The sequence below is a fragment of the Lutjanus erythropterus genome, chromosome 5 (genome assembly GCF_056507025.1).
Source record: "Lutjanus erythropterus isolate fLutEry1 chromosome 5, fLutEry1.hap2, whole genome shotgun sequence".
Lineage (NCBI taxonomy): Eukaryota > Metazoa > Chordata > Actinopteri > Lutjaniformes > Lutjanidae > Lutjanus > Lutjanus erythropterus.
Window position 1 is genome coordinate 41,031,408 of NC_139321.1, and position 24,708 is coordinate 41,056,115.

Here is a 24,708-nt window from a genome sequence, read left to right on the forward strand (position 1 = left end):
TACACTGATGGAAATGACATGCCATCTCTGTCATATTCTGCCAGTACATCCTCCTAAATTGTACACACTACATTTTTAAATGGGTTTAACTTTATTCATTTTGAATTTGCAAAAGTATTGTGAGCCCAGAAGATTATCTGAGTTCCAAGACGCTGCCATTAAAATATAGCAAACTGACACAGCCGAAGCAGCTGACATGCTGCCTGAATGATACTGAACTGAACAAGTAACAAGAATTTAGACTGAGTTGAAATTCTGAAAAATGAACCATAAAAGTACTTTTATAAGCAAATGCATTTTAGGCATCTGGCTCCTGTCATCTACACTATAAACTCCAGGATGCGCTAAAATTTTAAATTAACTGAATTTGTAAACAAGTTGAGGTAATTTTCAAAACTTTCCTTGTCAAATAAACTTGACAGTAATCAGTTGTGCTTGAGAAAACATATTCAATATGCTTAAGATATTAAGCTCACCCAACTACTCTTCAGTCACATTGACCGACACTGATTTCCTGTCTGTCAGTTCGTCATTTCACACAAAGAACCTGCAGCTGCTCCTGTTGGAGCCACTTTGTTCCAGCATTGACACAAATACAAAATGTGAAAGTGTCTCCAGTGAATTAATCATTACTTTTTTTTCAAAACTCAGTGTAATGAGTTGATAAACTCTATGCAGTACATTCATTCAACTCATCAAGTCAAAAGACCTAAAGTTAGAAAAATTAATGTTTATAAATTCCGAAAATAAATACTAGAACTTTTAAGTTTAATTAACTGGAATGAATACAACTTTTATATGTATGTTGAAATGATGAGAAACGTCTGGTTGATTTCACTTATTTTGTCACAGTGTAGTGCAATCAGCCTAACAACATAAACTCAAAATGTTGCTCATCAGTGTTATAGAGAACCAAATGTCAGTGACTGATCATGGTTGAGAGAAAAACACCAGGAAAAAAAAACATGCTGAAAAAGATTGGAAAACTACTTTTTTTTACAATGTCAAACTAGACTCCTCGTGCATTACTTCTGCACAAAGACAGCATTCACAGACACATAATATTAAAAAAAAAAGATGAGACGACACGCTAAGCTTCTTATAAAGAGACTTCTTATATTTCAGCACCCGAGACTGATAAAAATGTGACTCTAGATTCCTTTTCAAGCATGAAACATGGTCAAGACTCGCCTGTAAACAAAATGACCTGCTTATGACTCATGGAGCCACGCTGATTCTTCATCAGATCATCTCAACAAAAATTCCTCAGCAGACGAGAAAGAAACGCAGATATGAATGCATGCAGAGATTTCCAGATCTTTTCATAGTCTTTTATTCATGGAAAGAGTTTGGTCGTGCTCTCAGTGTCAGTAGAAACATGTTAATTGTGAGAAAAACTCTCAGCCTGCGAGATTTTCCCCTCATTAAACGTCCAAACAATATATGCTCTTTATTGCTTCATATATCAGTACACGCGTGTCCTCGTCTATGGAAAATAAAAATGAACAACTCTTAAAGCAAAAGATCAAAAACCAAAATACACAAAATGACAAAAAAAGATGAGTCCACCACCAAAAGAGTGCAAAAACTAAATAGGTGTTTTGTAGAAAGCAAGCAGAGGGAGCATTTATTTAGAAACTTTATTTTTGACTTTACAGTTTTTGTCTCCTCAAGATTTCAAATTGATCTCCAATTAAAGCCCTGAACAAGTCATAGCATATATATATAATATTGTCAACAACATACATTTACATCAGAGGTCTTTAGTTTTCTTTACTGGGTGTTTTGTTCAACAAACAAGAGAATTCAAAGTTGCATGAAAACATGAACATGTGATGGTTAGTACAGACTGTGCACGTTTCTCTTTTGTTAACTTTTTTTTTAGTGGTATAGGTATGAAAAGATCATTATTAAAAAAAAAAACAAAATAAAAAATTTGCAATTAGCACCGTTACTGTGATTTTTTTTTTTTAACTTAGGGATCAGCACCTTGTCCCGTTAGTAGCGACTAGGAGTTGTCATACTGCTGCTGCTCAGAGGAGCTTAGATGATGAGGTCTTTGTCGACGTCCTCTGCAAACACAGACACCAAACATATGTCAGCACATGTGAACAGTCTGATCAATATCATTCATGCATCATGCATATACATACATTACTTTATAAATGAGAAGTAAATGCAGACTTTAAAAAAAAAACAGTTGAAACAACTCAAAATTTCAAGGTAAGTTACTGTAATGGATTTTTTGAACGTTTTGAAATAAACTAAAAAATGTTTTGCCAACCTCTAATCTTGAGTTGAGATCATTTACTTTCTTCTTCAGATAAATTTGAATCTTTGAAGTGGAGAAACTAAAAAAATATATATATTTCAAAGTTTCTTCACAGTGAGCCATAAACTTGTTTGTCATTTTTTTGGGTGCTTGAAAATTAAATGGTTTTAAATGAAAATATTAAATTATTAACCATTATTCACTTTCACTTAGAGTTGACTCACTCATTTTTGAAATACAATATTTGGGGGTTTCAAAAACTCAAAGATTCAAGTTTACCTAAAGAAGAAAAGTAAATTATCTCAACAAAACATTAGCTGGTAAAACTTTTTCAAAATGTAAAAGGTTGAGTTGGTCTTAAAACAGTTGCCTTGACAATTTGAGTTTCCTCAACTTTTTTGTTTTCACAGTTTGGGACATTTTAGCATTTAGACAGAATTAACAGGCTCTTGTTTTTTTTCTTCTCATCAGTAAAACGATCTACACATTTTAAATGCTTTATCAGCATACTGCAGATATAAATCTTACATTTGCAGTCTTTTATTTATTTGTTGACCCAAATAAAATCTCCTGTGACCCACCTCTGGGTCACGACCCAGTCTTTGGAAATGACTGATGTGGATGACAGGTGTTCTGAAATATTTCTATTAACAACTAAAAACAAAAACAAAAAACTAAAGACTGAAACTTTTATAACTTCTTTTTAAGGTTTGATAAAATTATATATTTTATGAAATTGTGAAAATGAAAAATATATTTCTAAAAAATAAACTTAAGGCCTAAAACATTTGTCAAACTCATGCTAAATTTGACTGAATACTGATTTTTAACAGTTTTTGGGATGAAATGTACAGAAGAGTATTAGAGTCAGGAATAAGAGAAAAAATGAAAGATGCAGAACAGGAAAAACAAATCAGTATCCCTTTATAACAAGAAAAGTTTGTTGTTCTAATAAGATGTTTTTCACACTGTTGCGTTATTATGTCATACAAACTTCTCATGAAGAAGAAACCTTTCTTACTATTTATATTGTTTTAACATGAAATATTTCACATTATAATGTGATAACATTTTGCTATAACCTCATGTTATAACAATGAGTTATCATGTCCTTATGTGAATTGTTTTGTGTTATAGCCTATAGAATGAAACAAGAAAAGTTTCTTGTTATAACATGAGAAGTTTGTATGCTGTAATAATGTGAAAATATGAAAATATGTTTTCTGTTTTTCTTTTTCTGTTGTGACAGCAAAAAATGCATATAATTGTTTTTCTTTTCAATTTGACATTATGACAATAAAGTCAGTATTAGTGCCAGGCATAAAAAAAGGAGGAAGTTTGTTTGTTTGTTCTTGTTGTTGTTTTTTATTTATCTGTTTGTTTGTTTGTTTGTTTGTTTGTTTTTTGTTTTGTTTTTTGGAGGGGGTCATTTTGAGAACAAAGTCACATGTTGAGAATTAAATTGAATTGCCATTTTGACTTTATTTCTTGACTTTTATTCTCAAAATGCAAAAAGATTCTTCCTCCTCTCATGTTTTTATTTTATGCCTGGCCCTAAAACTCTTTCTGACTGAACATCACTATCTGATTATGAATTAAATGACTAACTCAGTTATTGATTATGTTTTTGATTAGTGAGAAAAAGATTAATCAACAGTTGCGATAACTGATTACTTCATTTATCAGCTAAAAAAGCCAAATATTCTCCTGTCTAATGTGAGAATTTTCCACTTTTCATTGTTTATGATGATTAAAAAAAACTGAGTAACTTTGAGCTCCGGACGAAGCAAGAAATCTGGAGAGATCATTTTTTGAACTTAAAGAATCTTTAGTCAAGAAATACCATCAACAGAATACTGAAATTAAAAAATAATCCTGTCTTTCATGTCCTGAAACTAAAGTTGCTGGAAACATCTTAGCGAGCTTATCTAAAGCAGAAATATCTGCAGTGTCCTACAGAACCAGCATTTAATGTTAAGATAATCTTCATTTATCCAGTGGATACTCACGGTCCTTGATGCCGAAGCATGCGGCCCACTCCTCCAGGGCGATGTATTTGTCGTTGTCAGCATCGCACTCCTCGAAGAAGCGGGTGGTGCAGTGCTCCATGGGAATGAGAGGAGCGCGCAGAGGGGAGAGCTCTGTGTGGGTCAGGTATCTGGAGGCACACAGACACATAAAGAGATTATTTATGGAGAAACTTTTACAGAAGCAACAGCAGTGATTCTGATTTGAAACAGACTAAAATGTTGTCGGTTTCTGCTGTATTTACCTATTAAGCTTTGTTTTGTGACATAATTATTGCATGATCACGTTTTGTTTTCTTTAAAGCCACTATTGTGATGTAATTATTTTCTTATCTTAAGGTAACAGCTCACTGGAAAAACCTTTCTATTAGCTCTTTTGCTGTTCTCTAAAATCACTGTTAAAAACACACTTTTGTCCTCATTCACATTGGAGTTAGTTGTGCTTAACTGCAAATTCAGAGACAGCAAAAGAGAAATGGTGGTAAATTTGGGTTGTCATTGATCCGTTCAGCAGCCACATCATCATTTTGTTAAGAATAAGTGGTTCTAAAGTGAACAGCAGCTGGTGAACTGTTGGATCCATCAGTTTCTGTCTGCAGCTTCTGTGGTGTGAGATCAGAGGCTGCATCATCCACACTGGAAACCAATCAGCTCCCAGTCTGCCAGAAGCTCAACCACTGCCCGAGCAACACAGATATTTTAGTTTGCAAGACCTAACATGAGCTGCCTCTGCCACGTCAGAATATAACCTGAATCTTGTCCAAAATAGCTCCTATTTTTTCCCATCTATAAAAATATTGTGGAAGCTTTGTCTATGTCTGTTTGACTCCTTGCGGCTATTTTTTAAATAACGTCCTTTTTGTCCTTGTTTTGTCCTACGTACCCATCAACGGGGTGCTGGTCGAGCTGGCCGAACTGCCAGTGGACGGGGAAGATGTACATGTTGTAGTTCTTCTCGAAGTCGTGAGCCAGCAGGTCCAGAGAGTGATCGCCAGCCTGCAGCCTCTTCTCGTTCTCATAGATCTTCTTCACCTGAGAGATCAGAGGGACACATTACCACATCAATACCAAAAAATAAAGTCACATAAAAAAAAACTAACTAGCTAGATGCCTCGCTAGTTGCATGGTTTAGACGCAGATGGCCAAACACACAGATGTGTGTTTAGTTTGCCATGGCTGTCTGTCCGTGCTTGGAATTTTTTGGAGATGTTTGAGAAGATTTGACATGTCTAAACTGTGTTTGATGAAGTCAAATCATGCAAGTCCTGTGGGAATCGAATAAAGAGCTGTATGATGTGTCATCTCAGTGATTTTCCAACTGAAACTGAGTATCTGTAAATCACGTGTTATCGTGGATTCCACTGCATTCATTGGCACGAGCTGCATTATTCTGCCACTAAAATGCTCATCTGTGCTCCTGACAGGCTTTACCCTGATATCCTTATGCCTACCAAACCAAGCAAAGGAGGCACGCCAGAGGCAGAGACAGGTGGGTCTTACCAAGATAAGCAGTGGGATCCATAATAATACTTCTTTATCAGGTCATTTTCTGTTTATTTTGGTCATCTCTTTTGTTTAGATTTGTTTGTGATCAGTGTGCCATGGGCCGTTAACTTTAAAACACCTTCAACTGCAAGCATTAAAATGATCTCTGTTGCTGGAGAATCAGGGACGGCTCTAGAAGGGTGGTGTGAGGGGGCAGTTGCCACCTCTAAAAGGTGCCTCGCCACCCCAGCTGCCACCCCAGTTTTGGGCAGATCTACTTCAAAAATATATATGACAAGTTGGGCTGGATGGAATTTTACAAGACTGACACTCTGCAAGCGAATGCAGCGAGAGATTATGCTCTAACATATAATTTAATCATCTGTCCTGGTCACATTTTATGTTCAATGAAAAAAGTTTGAAGATTCAACTTACTGCTTTCATTTCCACCTTTAGATATATCGGTTCAATGCCATACTTACATGCCATCACAACATAATGTTTTTGAGTTAAAATATCTTCATTAGTGGGCTTTTCCAAGCAGATATTTGTGATTAATATGTGATTGCACATATTTTTGCCACCCCTTGAATATATCTCTGGATCCGCCCCTGTGGAGAACATCCGATTATTGTTTCATGGTTTAAATTATGCTTAAATTTTGCACTGCAGGTTTAATAACCAATTTAATTAGCGCAACAGTAATTACATCAATCTGAAAAGTTTTCAGTATTACAGTTTTTGCAACTACTCTTAATGATCTACAAAAGTTGTCTCTGATGGGTGCAGTGGTGTGGGGTATAAAAGCTGACACAGTGGATCCATCACTTCTCTCTGGTATTTGGGTGTTTTTCACTCATATAAACATTTCCTCAGTGTGAGTTACTTCTTAAACTGTTTGGATTAGCTGATGTTGTTCTTTACAAGCCATCTAAAGCATAAAAGTGTGTTTTAAATACAATTAAACACTGTGTGTCTCAATATTTGGACTTTAATGTATTATTTCTCTTATAAAGAACTCTGGAAGCAAACAGAATCTTATGGACTTTAATTCTTCTGTGTGTCTCTGCTCTCTGTAAATGTGACCCTCATACCTATATAAGGTAGTCTTTGAAAACCTACTGACTATTGCACTCTTTTCACAACTTCAAATATATTATATATATTTTAAAATATTTTCACTACTTGTTAATAAGAAAATTCAACAAAATGGAGAGCATTAAAGGGTAACTTTGGTCTTTTCAACATGGACCTGTTTTCCCATGTTTTTTGTGCATATTAACAAGACAACAGTTTTGTTTTGTTTTTTTAAATTAGTCACATCTAATGCAGTGAGGTTTATTTCACCCAAACCACAGTTGGTGGTCATGACTGCTCACCCTGAGCTTCTGCTTCTCAGTCAGCAGGTTGTTGTCCTCATCACGCTCGTACAGAGTCACCAGAACGTTCTTCAGCCAGTCCCTCATACGCAGGGGGAACTCGTTCAGCTCGCTGTCCAGGCAGGGCTCAATGACTGCAGAGAGACACAGACTTTCACTTTAATTCATGATGATAATTCACATATATTCAGGCAACAAATTCAACCTCAAGCCCTCACTTCCAAATAAGAGGAATCATAGTATTTCTGATTTGATTATTTAATTGAGGTGTGTTTTAAAAATAGCCCATGTGACTTGACTGAATTCAACTTTAATAAATCAAAATCTGCATTAGTGGCCATTAATGATACGTGACAACTGATCATTATTGTCTATCTATACCTTTTCGCTGCACCTTGGTTATATGAGTTGGAATAAATGAGAAAAAAGCTATATTTAATGAAACCTGCAGATATTTTTGATATATTTTTTTAGAAACTAAGAAGGCAAAACTGACTTCTTGTGGCTTGTTTACTTCAAGAACACTGCTTTTTAAAAATTTCAAATGTTATAGTTTTATTAATAAAGTTATCAATACTGTATTGTTGATTTAAGTGGTCATCAACCACATCACTGCTAATTATAGCATATCAATATTATCAATTATTGAGATACAGATGCATTAGAGAGATACAGTATGACAAATACAGTATGACAAATTTCCACATTACTTCTACACTTGCTGAAAAAATCTTAGTCCAGATGAAACAACATTGTGAAAGTATCTGACACTTTCTGTATGTTGATGATGGGCAACAGGAAACAGGATGGGCAGGTGGGACATAACTTTGGGAGGAATTTGATTTGAATATTGAAAGCTATGTGGAAAAGGTGGTAAAAGCCTTAAGTCGAAATAGTTAATAGCAACATGTGATCTGCATCTAAATAATCAGGTCAAATATCCCAAAATCTCATCCTGCATCCTGTTTTATTCTGCTGTACTGAACATCACCTTGATCTCCATTTGAACCCTTCAGCCCTGACTCATACCTTCAGTGTGTGTGTGTGTGTGTGTGTGTGTGTGTGTGTGTCTGTGGTGTTTCAGTTTGAACAGTAGAGGAAATCTAGCTTGCGTGTCTGAACAGATCCTCCCGACGCTGAGCTGCAGCCTGCAGGTCTGACATGACAGTCTGACCCTCCCATCAATCACAGCTGTGCTAACAGAGAGCTGAGCTCAGCCTCATCTCAGCTTATCATACAGATGAGTGGGAACGAAATACATAAGATACATCTTGATCCTTCAATAGTGAAGAAACAGATAGACAGGCAGATAAACAAGAGAAACCACATGATGTCAAAACAAAACAGAGTAGAATGACATAACAACAACAAAATGTTATGCATTCTCTAAAGATAAGTAGATAAGATTAATCTAAAATGGTTGGTTATCAAGGATTTCCACACGCAAGAAGCTTTTTGGCTTTTCATTATATTACTTTAAAATATCCAAACAACAACAACAACAAAGATGTGTGTAAACAAAAAAAAAGATGCACTTCTTTTACTTTCCTCTGTAGAATCCATCCACGAAGCATCTCCTTCAGTCTGTGTTCGTTGTAATTCCTACTTAACTTTCATGACTGTGATTAAGCCACATTTCAGCTCCAGATTTTAGATTTATTTAATAAATACCACAAGTCATGTGTGCACAGTAACCTAAGGTGGCAGTATGTCTTTTTATTTACTGTAAGGCAGGACACTGTCCATTTCAAGACTTTATTCTAGTTTGCTTCAATAGCTGGTCTGCTCTCAGATAAGTGGAAATAAAACATCCAAAATGCACATTTAGGTGTTCATTCTACTATACATTGTCTATTTGCATCTGCAGATTTCTCTTAAATTTGCAAAAAGTTAGCAACACATGATGCCACACCAGATTTTCCTGTTTGATTCCTATTTATATTATGAATGTTTTTACAGAGGAGTTCTTGTTTATCTTATATTGCTTTTTTGTTATTGTTTTTTTATGGCTCTATTTCTCTTTTATTTATGGAAGGATAAAAAAGAGATATCCAAAATTACCTCAGTAAAACCCTTTGACTCTAACATGTGAACAAAACGAGACAAAAGTTTTGAATCTGGCTTTATCAGATGTCCAATTTTTGTTCTGGAAATTGATGCAAATTGGTGCCTATTTAATCAGATAATGATTAATCTTCTCATTTAAAACAGGCAATTTCTGAAAACTTGTAATATAAGAAGTAATTTTCTTAATGTAAGTAATCAACTAGGGAAGTTTCATGGTGATATCCATGAGTTTTTACCCTATTACTCTTTTCACCTGTGTTGTCTGGCCTTGTATATGGTATAATTGTTCTTTAAGTCACAGGTTTCTGTGACCCACCTTCACACCTGAACGTGTTTAAATCTCAAGAGTACCATTGCACACATGTTAAAATGTGAGCAATTGCTTTTTAATTATGAGATGCATTTTTTTCTACCTCACTTGATTAAAGAGGGATTTTCCCCACAGCCAACACTAACATCTGGCTCCTGTGAGACGGGTGTGTCCAGGGTGGAGGCAACAGACTCAGAAACTCAATGACTAAAAATTGCTTAAATAAGTCATTAAGTGCAGTTTATGGAGCTGTTCATCATTTCAAATCTGTTACAGAACATCTTAATGATCACAGATTTGATGCAATCATGTCACTGACCTTTCAACTCCTAGTGGTTTCACTTCGCATCTGCTGTCATTTACATCCACACTAAAAGTGCATCCAGATACATTTTGCATCAGGACAGTTTTGAACAATTGTGCCCAAACAGTGGAGAGGTTGTGTGGGGTTGGTAGACAACAGTCCTCCACAAAATGATGCATCCTCTACCAAATCACCTGTACTAGATCTGGAGTTAAGACCACTTTCTTGAGAATCTCAAACTAAATCAGAGGCTGACAGAGATGGACTTTAAGTCTACAGTCAATTTCAGATACTATCTGAAATATATGAGTGTTGAGTCAGAGGCAGTGGAATCAGTGGTATCAGCTTCAGGGATCACTCTGTTTTTGTACAGTTGAACGTTTGCAGTAAGAGTTTAAGCTCTGGAAACGTTGGAAACATTAGAATCAAAGTGTGTGTGCTCACATTTGCAGGATCCAATGTAGTCCAGGTGCAGCTTGTGGCCCTTCTTGGTTCCCTCTAGGGTGCACTTGGTGGCAAAGAAGTGGCAAGAGGTGTCATAGGTCTTGTTGTCGGTGCCACAAACCTTAGAAGGAAAATGCAGACAGATGAGTTCTCACAGCTCTTGAGCTTCTGTGTGATGTTATTTATAAGTTGTTTGGAGTTTCATGAGCTCAATGCATGTCTAACATTCCTAAGAGAATCAGGCTGCAATATGTATGAATCTGAAGCAACAAACATGTTTTAATAACTTTGTATTTCTAATGTGTGAATGGATTGTAACGTAACATAAAGAATAAGACTTTCCTCAACTTCTTTGATAACAGCCTGTGGATAAGATGACATTTAAGCACAGTCCTGAGTGCTTTCTCTTGTGCCTACTTACAGGCATTTTTTTCCCAGTATGACAAAGTCATAAGCTGCCCTACTCTTACTCTGATTGGCTAGTGCTCCTTGCCTTTGTTGGTTGGAGTCATCTGGGCTGGGTAGGCTGTGGCTTGGTTTAGGTATGAGAAGTGTGATTGGGTACGACTATCATGGTAAGCCAGTAAGAGGCACGATAGGGCAGGACATAACTTTGCTATCCTGAGAAAAAACATACTGCCTGCTACAGCACCAACAGTGTGGAACACTAGCTAAGTTAGTTAGTTAGTTAGTTAGTTAGCTAGTTAGAAAGTCCACTAATGTCAGCACATGCTAACATTACTGCAAAGCATGTAGGAAAAAATGTGATATTTGTGCTTTTTGCTGGCTAATGTTTGCTAACTTTAGATTGCTTGCTATTGCAGATACACTGCTTGCTATCTAAGGTAGCAAAACACTGACTGATGTTGCAGACAAAGCTGCTATGATACAAGATAAATTTCAGAGCTGTACTGACAATAAAAGTAACAATCAATCCATCATCAAATGGATAATGTCAGCTAATTCAACAAGACTCCCAAAGCTGATTTTGGTGGTAGATTGGCTGGCTTGCTGTTTGAAGTTGTCTTTGCCCCACAATGCCAGCCAGCACTTGCTTGCTCACTATCATTAGTGCTAGCAAAATACTATCAGAGTGGATATGTTACTTGGCTAGTTTGCCAAATTACTTTTAAGTTTTTCCGATTGCTTTCTGCAAGGCAAGCTAGCTAACTGTAAACTAAGCTGAGCTGGGGTGGCTGAGTGGCTGTGACTTGGCTGCATAGTGTTAGTGATTTGCAAATGACAAGCTAGTTAGTGGAGCTAACTAATAAACTATAGGAATATTACAGACAGTAATGTTACATTAAGTATGATTGTAATTTCTTTTCCAGTTTTCGGTGTTCATTTCAGCATTTACTCTTGTTTATGTCACGTCGCTGTTTTGGCCAGATGCTCACTTGTATTTAAAGAGTGTGAGCACAAGCAACTGGATGCTGACTGCAGTTCATTTAATGGCTTTCAGTGTTAATTGCATTAATAACAATTTTCAGAACGTTCCAGAAGGTTGGAACCTTACACTAAACTTAAAAAAAAACATTCTTTATTAAATATTTCATTCAAACATGTTGTTTTCAGGACTGAAAATGCACAAAATGGCTGAGTGTTAATACAAGACATTTCACTCACAGGAGACACAGTACATGGAAACATAAAGTGCTTTGCTTTAAATGGTCAAGCAGTGGCATTATTCCCATCAAAATGAGCATCCTTGGTCCTTGAACTAACTCTTTTCTGTGATTTTTGAGATTTCATGTTAACTAACAGATAAATGGGACTGATCCTGTGATGAGTTCACAGATGCAGGATGAACTCGAATTTACAGTTTCAACACAGTGATTGATTTCAAACTCACATGCTCGAACTCTCCCTCAGCAATGGGGCAGCTGGAGGGGTCCTGGCACACACACATGGGGGTGTTGCTCTCATCGACCTCGCACACTTTTCCCTTCTTGCAGTGGTGGTTCAGGCAGGGATCTGTGAAGGAAAGTACAGATACAAAAAATAGAGTTAACAGTCTGGTTCTCAGGATATGAAACACTGATTCACTGAGTGAGTCCAAACAGACACCATGACCCAATTCAGACACAAACACCTTCCAGTCCTTTAATGCAGCAATTTATTGCCAAAAGAAAACTCAAAAGAAATCATTCATAAATGGGAGGATTAATAGGCAAAATGACGAAATGACCGAATAAACAAGAAAGCTGTCATTAGCGAGTTTGTGCCTGACTTTAGCCACTGTTTGGTCAAAAAGGAAATTACAGTCCTGAAATGCTGCCTCATGAAAAACAGCATAAGTCATGGAAAATGCCGATATTAAAGTTAAACACACAAACCAAACTGCAGAGCAGAGCAGAAGGGCGTTGTAGTTTAGTTTCTGTGCTTCAAGGGACACTTTCAAACTGTTGTGCTTTGTATGCTACAGACATTTCTGACTTTGTTATTTCATTTCCTGTTATTTTGGTATCAAAATATGTTTGTCACTTTGGCAAATATTGCTCCTTTAGAGTTGAAGGAGGCAGTTATAAAGATATATTTACATGCTTGAAGACACAGTATTTGTACTTAAATTGCTTATAAACTGAAATATATTTCCACCTACTGAAAGTGATATAAAATAATCGCTAATTTCTTTATTTTATTGCATTTCTCTGACAATTTAGCAAACTAATTTAACACAAGAAAAACACATAACATTCTGTCTATCCTTCCATTTTTCTTTACTTCATTCATTCTGTCCTTCCTTCTACATATATCTCCAATTTGGTGGATTTTATTGAAGCATAAATATAATATTAACATGAAAAAGGTTTTACTATTATTTTAACATTCTAAAAAGAAATCAGTTGTCAAAAAACTATGATTAATTTGGATATTTAAGTGAGTGAGTTAGTAGGTTATTTAGTAGGCAGATTTGACTGCACAGAATACTCACAGCAAAAAGATTTCACAGTCAAGATTTACAGTATAAATATATATATTGCACACAGTAAATTATGTAACTTATTTTCCCAAACCACAATCTTTTCCTTAAACTGACCAAGTGGTTTTGGTGCCTACCCCTTACCAAACTGTGTCGAACCACGTTTTTATTTTTGTTAACGAAGACGACGAAGGTCACCTGACAAAACACATAAAAAGTGAGATTGTTGACGTCTGCACATGCATAACTGAGCCGGGTACCCAGCATCATATTTGAAGCGTAGAGCCACTGACCAAGATGCCATACTGTGACGAGCTGAGAGCGAGATGATGTCAGGTTATTTGTTACTTTTAGCAGAAGTAAGACAGCTGAGTAAATCATCCAGCTCCACTCAGGCAGAACAAAATGTCTCATTCTGTACATTTTGTACAGTTGGACTGATTTCCGGCTGCTGCCTGGTGTTGTCTGTGGCTCAGTGACTGCCACTTAACTCAGGGTGGAACATGTAATTACAGCTCTCCTCACAGAATGATGCAGTCTGTTATTATGGCTGTTTGATTCACCAGTCTGAGGCTTCACTCAACCTTGCATCCTAGATTCTGTGGCTGCAGGGCAGAGGAGCAGAACACAGCTAAATCAAATGTTGTCAGAGGAGGCAGACGTGTGAAGCAACAAACATGACATTTTTTATAACTGCAATCACTCAGACTTTTAAATCTGAAGAATTTATGGAAGTTAGATCTCCTTTTGCTGCTGAGTGACTCTATATTTACATACTGTCTGTGCACAGATGAAATTTCAAATTTTTCAAGAAGTTTCCATCATTTTGACAACTTTTACTCACTTTACTTTTACACCATATATTGGAAATAAAATTCATGTTTACACCTTTACAATTTTTGCCTGTTTTTGATCAAAAAGAGAGAATTTTGCTAATGTATTCAGATACATTTTGATACTTAGACACATTTCATACTAGAAAATTTTAACTGAAACATGATGAGTGAATTTTCCATCTACTTGAGTCATGGTTTTACGATGCCCGTATAACAAACCATCTAACTTTTCAGGTTAATATTTCCTCACTTAGAGAAAAAATGTGGACCTCCCCCTACTGATTTTGAGTGATTACTGTGGATGATCTGATTATATGTGTAAATAAATAATTCCTTGTTATTGATGACAGCGCTTCAGACTTTTTGTCTCCGCCTGAGCTGCCAGAACATCACCGTCTTAATGTTCTGAGACCTCGTGATTTACAAATTAAGCACCAGATTAACACCAGTATCGTGACATAACTCTGATCCTCACAAGGTAAACCATTCAATTTTGGGGGGTAATACTTTGGTTAAGGATGGGATTAGGGATGGGATTAACATGTAGTTCTTCAGGTTAAATTATGGCATACCTCCTGGAAATCCTAATTATAAAACACAAGTTTGTGTGTGTGCTTGTGAACTTACTCTCAGCAACAACGTCTTCAACAACCTCAATGGCCTCATCAAACTCTCCAACCTCAATCTGCACGGGGTTGGCCCCCACCTCGGTCTCCTGGAGAACATGAGAGGTCAAAGGTCAGACTGTCAGCAGCAAAAGATTTATGAGTCACATGCAGAGGAATTTATTATCATCTGGGGTCCAAAGTGATCAGACTGCAAAAGAGTGAAGCTTCTCCAGTCCACCTTTCTGATTGAATAAAGTTTTTTCTGAATGTTTTCTGGATTCGGTCAGCAGATGATTTCCATGCCAGAGTTTTCTTCTGGTCTATTTCTGCACGACGTCCACTTAAACCAAACCGCTTAAATATCCCTGGTTTTCCTGAAAAAAAAAGTCTAAACGTCACCACTAAAGAAGGTTCCTCCCTGCAGGCCAAACACAGTCTGGGAGCAGCGAGACCATAATATCCAACAATAACAAGCAGCTGGGTCCACATGTGGTGAAGCCATGAAAAACGTAATGGCTTCCTGACCGGCTGGCAGGCTGAAACCAGCTAAAATTAACAGCTGTGGGATCTCTGGTCCCGCTGGACCTCTGGAGCAGGAAATGTTAAAAACGTTCACATGAAGGCCCGCTCCAACAACAGGGATATTTTGGTAATCTAGTTTTGTTTACAACAGATTATGAAGGACATTGAGCCCTGTTAGAAAAGTACTGAAACCTGAAGTCTAAAGGAAATTTTGTCTTTCCAATTAAGGTGAAATCGTGAACAGAACTGTTTTCATCTCTGTCTGTTCTGTAAACAGATCTGTAAAAGCCTCAGAGGTAACAAATGGATTTGTGTGGAATTTAGTGAACAGATAGATTAGATTTGATCCAGATCCAGATCTAGGATTTCCACTATTGACAGATCAAGCCCTTGAGGAACAAACAGACATCGGGGACTTCCTTCCAAATCAGCTGCAAAACATAACATCTTTCTCTGTTTAGATGATTTTAATCTGGAGTTTGGGACCCCAAAACCAAGTCCCAAACAAAATCTGAGAGGTCGCCAGATAAATTAAGACATGAGAAAGGAAACAATATTTCTGTTCCACATTAACCCATGAATGGCTAAGGACTACATTTACTATATTAAGGAAAAGACCCAGAATCTTTTCTATTAGAGGTGGAAACACAACATTTCCTGTGGAAACTGTCAAGACATGTCACTATATATGCCAAAATCTTTTTTTATTTGGTAGACAAAAAATAAGTTTAACATTAATTTGATATAATAAATATCAGATTTATACTGGATCAAAGCACATTATTGAAACTGAGGTTGTTTTAAATCCAATGGTACCAAGCATTTGATATTTTCATATTTTATTTAGTTGATAATCATGAGGGTTCATTCATTTTATTATTATAAGGGATGTTTGGAAAAACTTGTGCTGTAGCCTCATACTTTGAATAATTAAAAAAAATGTGAATGGACTCAGTCTTTTCAGTGCTGTAAAGGAAAACAAAAGAATCTCCTGTGGACATTAATGGCTTAAGTTCATTTTCTCCAGTTATAGCCTTTTCATTGTGAAATACTGCATACTTTCACCTCTTCGCATCTAACAATTCTTTAGACAAACGACAATAAAACAAACTCTGCAGTTGAAGTGAAAATACACATACTTCATTTTAAGGATCCAGAAGCTAAAATTGTTGGGAATGTAACCCTTCAAACATGGTGGCATCACGCCCCTTTGAATGATGGATAAGTTATTTCTCTGTAAGCATGATCTAAATTAATCTATTATGTGCAATAAACTGAAAGGGGTTTTTTTTATTTATGTTTATGTTTCAGTTATTTAACGATGGATCGATTCTTGCAGGCTCTGTAATTCAGCTTTGAGTGTTCACACGTGAAGCCACCACTCTGTCACATGAAGAAATACCACTAAACTTCTTTGGCTGCAGTGTCGGAAACCCCAAAGCTCCATCATAGATCAGATCATCTCTGTGAGCAGCTGCTTGGCTCAGGAAACGCAACACAGATGCCAAATCAAACTCCGATGAGAGCAAAAGTATTCAGGTTGAGTTTCCCTTAAAGAAAGTCAGTGCAACAAGTTGTAAACAAGCCAACAGTTAATCCAGATGATCTACTTTAAAACTGAAAGTGAGATCACTTGAAATCTGTGTAATAATCCCTCACTGCACAGGAAAAATGTGTGGACACAACTACCAAGTGAGTCCTAAGGTAAATTAGTACATATTATTGAACCAGAGTAGTTTTGACTCTGCTCCTGGAGGCTGGCCACAAAATGTTGTGGAGAAAAGTGAGAAAAAAATCAGCTCATCACAACACTGGAAGTGACTGAAGGACTAAAAAAAACATCTGGTGAATCTCCTCTAATTCGCTCCAGTAGCTGTCTTACTATGAAAATGTCTTATTTATGTCTGTGTCTGGTACGCCATAATTTGTATCAGAGATCTATGTTCCTGCAAATGAAGATCCACAGTAATCCTATTTATGCCATTCAGTTTGCATAACTGTAGATGTTTCAGGATCAGGATCAGCTTTATTGCCACAAAGCTTTGATGTCACCCATTTTTTTGTGGACATCATTTCAAGGCCTTGAGTTGGACATGATGACCATCGCGAATCTTGGTTTTTTGGAACCAGAAGTGACCATATTTGGACAAAAGTATGGAGCTGGAGAGGATGCACGTTGGTATGGCTCTGACTGACTCACAAGTAGTCACAAGGTAGCCGAGCCCTAATGTGCTGTGTCGAAGAAGGCTTGCGATTGAGACCATAAACTCAGTAGGAAAGTGTTTACTGAGGTAATAAATCAAGTAAGAATTGGGCTCATTTTCTCATAAGTTTGCATACAGTCAGACCTCTATTTGCAACCAATGAAGTCGCCCCCTGCTGGTCATTAGAAAGAATGTAAGCTTCAGGCACAGCTTAGAAGTCCCTTCCACACTTTATACAGTCAGTGTTTTACACAGACAAGAAATTTGTCTTAGTGATTTAATGTAAAACAATAAACATAATAAGTAGTAAACGCAAGCAAGCACTGCAAGTCCATAAACATAAACAGTAGACACAAAATTGACAATAAAAAAATGGAACAATATGTTAATTAAATAAAAGATCTGAATAATTTTGTGCAGTTTTCAGGTTTTTTAAGCCCCTCTCCAGTGTACTTTGGCATGTTCATGATATGACATAATTTTTATAGTCTTTGTGTGACACTGTTTATTATAATTTAATGAATGAATAGTTTATTTTGGTTAAAAATTAACTATTTCACACAACCAAATTTACAATCAGCAACTGAAAAAAGAATAGGCTGAAGCCCAAGGCTCATTTTTGTCTTTCGCCTATCCATTAAGCTAAGATAAGATAACCCAGAATATCATCAGTACAAAAAAGAAAGAAAGACAGTTGGAGTGTGTAGCCGAGCATCCAGGTCCAGGAGGTGGAGAAAAATCTTCCACAACCATTAACCACAACCCTATTCTCTGTCTGAGCATGAACAATAATGAAGCAGAGCTTTAAGCATTTTTCAAGAAAAAAAACTTGGCTGGTGTACTCAGGATGAACATCTGGACTTACCTCAACAACTGGCTCCTCAGTCACTGGCTCTTCCACGATGACCTCCTCCTCAGTCTGGGACACAAACACACACCATTATAACGCTTGCACGTGAATGCAAACTTGTGAATACTAATAGAAAAAGAGCAAAGGAAGTCTGAAGCAGACAATGATCTCACGCACATGAGCAACTACACAATAGTACACACACATGCACACACACTTTGAATCTTCATGCACATGAACACACTGCAGTGTTCTCTCAGGGGAGTAATTGGATTTAGGAAAACAAACATTTCATCTTCACAGGCTTGCAATGAGAACACACACACCCACACGTAGATATACACAGGAACTGCACATGGATAGGAAAACACAATCATCAGGCACGCACGCGCGCACACACACACACACACACACACACACACACACACACACACACACACACACACACACACTCATACACACACATACACATACACACAAAAGGCATACATGGAAAGTCTCACATGTGAACTGATGATCAGACAGGAGAAAGAAGGAAACACATCCAGGAACAAAGAGAGGCACATGCTCATGAAGACAAAAGTAGGCCACACACACACACACCATCACACAAATGCAAACATTATAACTTACAGGAGCAGCCATGGCGTGGCCAGCCAGGCAAAGGACGAAGATAAACCACACCCTCATCTTCAAAGTCTGTGGAGACAAATCAGAGCTACAGGTGAGCCACAAACAGAAACTATTATTTAAGGAGCAAAGACACATAAACGTATATCTAGTTTTACAATCACTTTGTTGTCATTTTCCCCAGAATATTCCTGATCGACACAGTAATGAAGAGGAGGAGAAACACATCAACAGAACTGTTCCAGGCAGTATTTCACTACTAGTTTGTCTTTGTTACAAAATGCACAAAGACTGAGACAAGATGATGAGTCACTCTGAGACAGTAAGACATGACACCACATATCTTTCTTTCATGTGATTAAATTTTAATTATTTTTTACAATATTAAGTGTTGATAAAATACAAAATGGCATCATTCAGTATGTTTTAGGTGTTGGACCTTTCACCCAATCTGAACCAAGACCTAAAGAACACATCATGAATTTCTTTTGCAGGTTTTTCAAATGGAAACTCCCGCTCAGCTGTTAGCAAAAAGCGCTGATTTGTGTGACAGCACTGGTGCCCTCCCCTCCATGCATAGCAGTGTCATCATGCAGAAACCTATGTCAGGTTATGTGGGAAATCATTTTCAAAAGGGCCTGGAAAAATTAAATTTTGACCAAAAAAAATCTATACTTACTCAAAAATTTGATTGTTTGGACTTAGAAGATGCAGAAGGATATAAAATGTCAGAACATAAAAAGTTGGGATTATTGCATAGTTACAAACAGCTGACACAAGCTCCCCTGAAAGGCTAATTTGAAATATTCAGGAGAAGTTCTGAAACATCATCCAATCATCATCAAGTTTTCTAAGGAATGTTTAACAAATATCCACAATTCTTTCTTGTTTCTATCATGTGGTGTGCGATACTTGAATGGATGTGTATGAGAAGCAGAAAAACACAGCCTGTGTCCCAGTGATTATTTTATGATTTTTGAAAATCTTTTATTTTATTTGCTCTCATTAAGTATATTCTTTGATTTTGAAACAGTAGCTGTATGTTGCTGTTAGAACTTATATGAAACATATGAAATGTTACTGTGTGCACTGTTTATTGTAGATGGGGGTTTTTTCACAGTAACCCTGCAACTGACCACGCTGCCACGCACTTCCATGTTTGCAGGTGCATGTGACATTTTTAACACCAGAAAATAGGGCTCCCCTGAAAACCATTGTTTAATTCAAACCCTGCAACACTCCAACATCAGGTGGTCCTCAGAGGGTTCCTTGAGGAACACCTGGATACTAAATTAAGCCTCCTTTCAGAGCACAGAGGTGAGTTTGAGCAAAGAACTTGTATTGAAGAACTTAATTATGCAAGTAAGATGTTCTACTGTACAAAATCAAAACAAAATTGTATTAAACATTTAATGCCTCTAACAAAATGGCCTGTGTTGAACAAGGAAACATAAATATGCCTGCTACTAAAACTATTTATTTGAAAAACATCTGAACACTGTAAAATATTCCTTCAGAATTAAACAACAAAAACTTAAATAATTGGTTCACACTTTCAAATTCTGATTACTACCAACAGAAAGACGTAACAGAACAAAACATGACTTTTGCCCCATTTCCCAAACGAGCAAAAAGTGAACGATAATGATGGAATCTAGAAAAAACAGAGCACTCTTAGGATTTTGTCTGAAAAGATAGATTCACTAAATAAGTTTTTGAGAAAAATAACTGTGACCACCTGCTGAAAGTACAGTTGGTTTTCACTTTTTTAGATAAAGTAAAAATAATCTGTACCATGATTTGATAAGAATTGGGATCAATAAGAAGAATCTGAATCTGAATTAGAGCGGATAAAGTTTAAAAAATAACCCACCCTCTTCTCATGAAGCCCTGCAGTCTTTCTAAAGATAACAAAAGCATCTGGACACAACATGTCACACAACCCTCTCGACAGACTGATGGAAGCTCTCCAAGTTCACAAACAAAACCCTCAGTGTCTGCTTTGTTTACTGGCAGGTCGTGTTAAAATTGTCTGTGGCTGTTTTGTGGTTTTGTCGAACAGACTCTCCCAAAACATCATTTCACTGAAAGGATTTTTCTCTCAGTCTGGAACGTAAATCAGCACAAGCACAGTAGCTGGGAGCATTAAATTAAGCTTCTGAAACAGGACTGTAACAGGCTGGGTTAAATTATCTTTCTGCTATTTGGATGGAAACAGGCGCGTAAACAGCTCTTTATGTACTTTCACTGCAACATTTTTCCACGACCTGAGGCAGCATACTTTAACGCCTCATATTTCCACCAGGCTTCTGTTTGGAAAAATTACTTTCCATGCAGCTTTGCTAAACACATATTTATATTTGTAAACCCATGACAAATATGTAAGAATCTGAGCCTCATGTGTGATTTTAGGTATATGAATGAGTGGAGCAAAGTTCAGTTCGCTGTGAGGCTGACTAATAAAAGAGATAAAAGATGATTTGGATAAAAGCCTGCATCTATAGCTTTTAATATTAGATGTTCCTGTGCTGCATGTGTCTGCTTCCTTTACATCCATTCCACAAAATCACAGTGAGAGCAAGAAAATAGAAGAAACGTTTTCAATGTGAACAACTTATTCTCAACCATTCTCAACCAATTACAGTAACTCTACCTCCAACATATTCTCAAAGCAGAGCACAAATATTCCAAAAAGTGACAACCTTGTTTTTTACAATATTAAAACCAAATACTCAAATGAATTAATTATAAAGTGTTGTGGGAACTTAAAATTTGTTGACAAGGTCTAATAACTTAAAAATGTTGAGTGACAGTAAAATTTATTTTACTCATTTGTACTCAAATCCAAGTATGTACATTACATTAATGAAATATTACAAGTAATTGATTACAAGTAAAAGTACTGGTGTAAAAATACAAAGTATTCTTCCTTCCATCAGTATGTCATGGTTTCATTGACCTGTTTAAGCCATATCAGGTACAAAAATGCAAACAAAAGGTTGGAATAAATATCTTGTGGCCAAGATACTGTATGCAACCTGGTCTCGTGTTATGGTGAATGAATAACACGCGAAAGTGGGATCTTAAGTCATTAAGTTTAATTAAAACATCCTTTTTTTTTTGCTTTTTGTGTGTTATTTAGCACCATTTATTGTGTATGGGATTGTATTGTGCACAGATGGTGGGTCATTTTACAGGCGAATGTCACAGAGAAAAAACTGTTAGGTGACACAAGGAGGAGGTCAGGGTGGATGGATGGGTCAAACAAACACAGGACTGTCAGCCAGGAGACCAGGGTCTGTGTCGAGGACACTCACCTGACTCTGACCTGACAGAAGTTAATATGAAGGACTGGCTCATCACCTGCTCGAAGTCTGACAGTGTAAAGATGTGTTGATGTCAGATTGAAGAGACGGGGGTTGACATGTGTCTTGAGCGGCTCGATGTGTGATCAGGTGTTTGGCTCGTCAGTTCACTACTTTGCTCCAGACTGACAACAACTATGGGATGAATTGGTACAAAATTTGATATAGATAGTCATGATCCCCAAGATTAATCTCAATATATTTGATGACCTTTTAACATCTCCATCACCATCCTCAGCTGACAAAATGAATTTGTTTCAGCACTTTGGTTTGTGACCAAATTTCTGCAAAACTAATAACATTCCTATCAGTCTCAGCTGTCATGGATGGATTATGAGACAATGGGCCCCCTGGGTACAGACATATGGCCCCATCATTTCACCTACATAGGAGCAAAACACAGACTTCATGCTTGTTTTGCCTCTTTTTGTTGCGACTTTACATTTCTTTGCAGTTGTTTTGCATCTTCTTGTTCTCATTGTGTATCTCATTTTATTTGTTCTGCATCTTTCTACAGTTTTGTGTCTCTTTGTGGCCATTTTGCATCTCTTTGTAGGTCCTTTTGTGTTTGTTCTCTCTTTGTAGTTGTTTTGCATCTCTTTGGGGTAATTTTGTGTCTTTTCCTGTCATTTTGCATCTCTTTGTGGCCGTTATGTTGCAGGTGAAGCTCAGATGTGTCCAGTGATCCATTTCAGTGGCACTTTGTGCTTAGTTTAATTACTGTATTAATATTTGCACAGTAACACAATAAACTAAGATAGTGAATATGACCAACATTATACCTGGCAAAAATCAGCTTGTTAGCATTGTTATTGTGGGCAAGTTAGCATTAGCATTTAGCTAAAAGCAGCTCTGTGAATTTTTGTGATGTAGTGCTGTTTTGTTATATTTTAGAAAAAACATGAATTTTGCTCAGGATTTTGCCACCATTTATGCAAAGACCACATGCTTGCCAAGTTTACACATAATGCTGGGCTGTTTTTCATCTAATCGCATGGAAAACATCTGAGTTGTTTACATGCAGACAAATTTCCTGTGAGATCTGGCTGCCGTGAGAGCAGATTCCCAGTGTGTCGCCTATCTGTCTATCTTTCCTCCTCTCCTCTCCTCTCCATCTGATTGTCTGAGCATCCATTGTTGGGTACTCAAACTGCTCTCTCCGTCCCTGATTCTGTTCCTTCATCATGTCTCGTCTGAAGGGCTAAATAAGGGCTTCTTTGTTCGGTAATGGACCATGGCACTGCTTGGTCTTCCTCCGTCTTTCTCTATTAGTTATCTCCCTCGCCACCTCCATGTAGTGAGCTGTTGCACCCAGACATCCAGAAACAATCTCTTCCCTGCTGACATCAAAGCACATATAGTATATAGGGGTAAGTTTAAGTGTCTCAGGAGGCTGACGGTAAAGATCAAAGTCCATGTGAGTTCATTCAACCTGCTTCACTTTATGTCAATGTTTGCATTTCTTGGCTTGATATAAAAAAAAGCTGAAACTTGTCTCACAGTGACAGACGGGACCTCTTGTTTCTGTTGAGTTTTGACTCTGCTGGGAGGGAAATTCCTCATGCAGGGCAATAACAGTGAAGTGAACTGACACAGTTTGTATAATACACTGAACGCTGCAGGAGATCAGCGGGGGATAATAAGATTTACAAAACAGGGTTGGGAATAGTTGGAATTCCTGCACCTTGGATAAGAGGGCAGCAGGTTTAATCCAACAAGGAATCAATAAAACTAAAAGATCCGATCTTCTCCAGGATTTTTACACTCTGGAAAATGTTCTCCTTTGTTCTTTCAACATGTGCAGCAATTATCAACTCAACACGCAGAGGAGATGGAGACGAATGCCTCTCAAAAACATTGCCTTGAGGGAAGCTGAACTTGACATTTCAAGGAGTGGAGGAACATTTCGCTTGGCTTGTTGCCGGGCGTCTTAAAAAACACAGGAAGGCCTCTTGACACGAAGCATCTGAATAGGACGACGTGTTTGGACAGATGCACTGAAAAGGGGAAAGTTTGCACACAGTCGATCGGAGGTGAAGGGTGTTGACACGTGTTGTTTTGCGCACCCTCAAGCAGCACCAGAACGTTCCGTTATTTGAACAACAAAGATACATGGATTGCTCGCCTGTAGGCCCATTTTTCTTCTGTTGTCACCCTTTAAATAGTCAAGTCACACATCCAGAAATGACATGTTCAAAATATGCTGTAATCTAGCTGTATGAGATGTAGCATTCTTCCTTGAGAGCAAGTTTGTACAAGTTTTATCATCAGATGAAACCCTCAGAACATGACTGGAGGGCCTACATAGACACTGCAACTGCAATGGTTTGCTTACACTGTACCATGGAAGTCTTTCCATGGTAAAAGTCTCCAAATTTACACCAATAATGCTTGTATCTGGCTGACAGCAGTTTTTTTTATCCACACCTTAAAGTCTTATAAGTGTCTGGGGAACCACAAACTCAAGTGATGTGCATTAGTG

General features: G+C 37.3%; 1 protein-coding gene across 1 annotated transcript in view; it reads right to left on the reverse strand.

The window, feature by feature from the left end:
- Positions 1–1,597: 1,597 nt before the first annotated feature.
- The window catches only part of sparc (secreted protein, acidic, cysteine-rich (osteonectin)), a 34,266-nt gene continuing 11,155 nt past the window's right edge, over positions 1,598–24,708 (reverse strand). The window contains exons 2-10 of the mRNA XM_084719812.1: positions 18,865–18,930; positions 18,247–18,300; positions 14,675–14,762; positions 12,141–12,262; positions 10,289–10,409; positions 7,164–7,297; positions 5,183–5,331; positions 4,282–4,430; positions 1,598–2,072 (exon numbers count right to left, since the gene is read on the reverse strand). Coding sequence (XP_084575938.1) covers positions 2,044–2,072; positions 4,282–4,430; positions 5,183–5,331; positions 7,164–7,297; positions 10,289–10,409; positions 12,141–12,262; positions 14,675–14,762; positions 18,247–18,300; positions 18,865–18,921 — 903 coding nt within the window. The 5' untranslated portion in view covers positions 18,922–18,930 and the 3' untranslated portion in view covers positions 1,598–2,043. The remainder of the gene's footprint in view (positions 2,073–4,281; positions 4,431–5,182; positions 5,332–7,163; positions 7,298–10,288; positions 10,410–12,140; positions 12,263–14,674; positions 14,763–18,246; positions 18,301–18,864; positions 18,931–24,708) is intronic.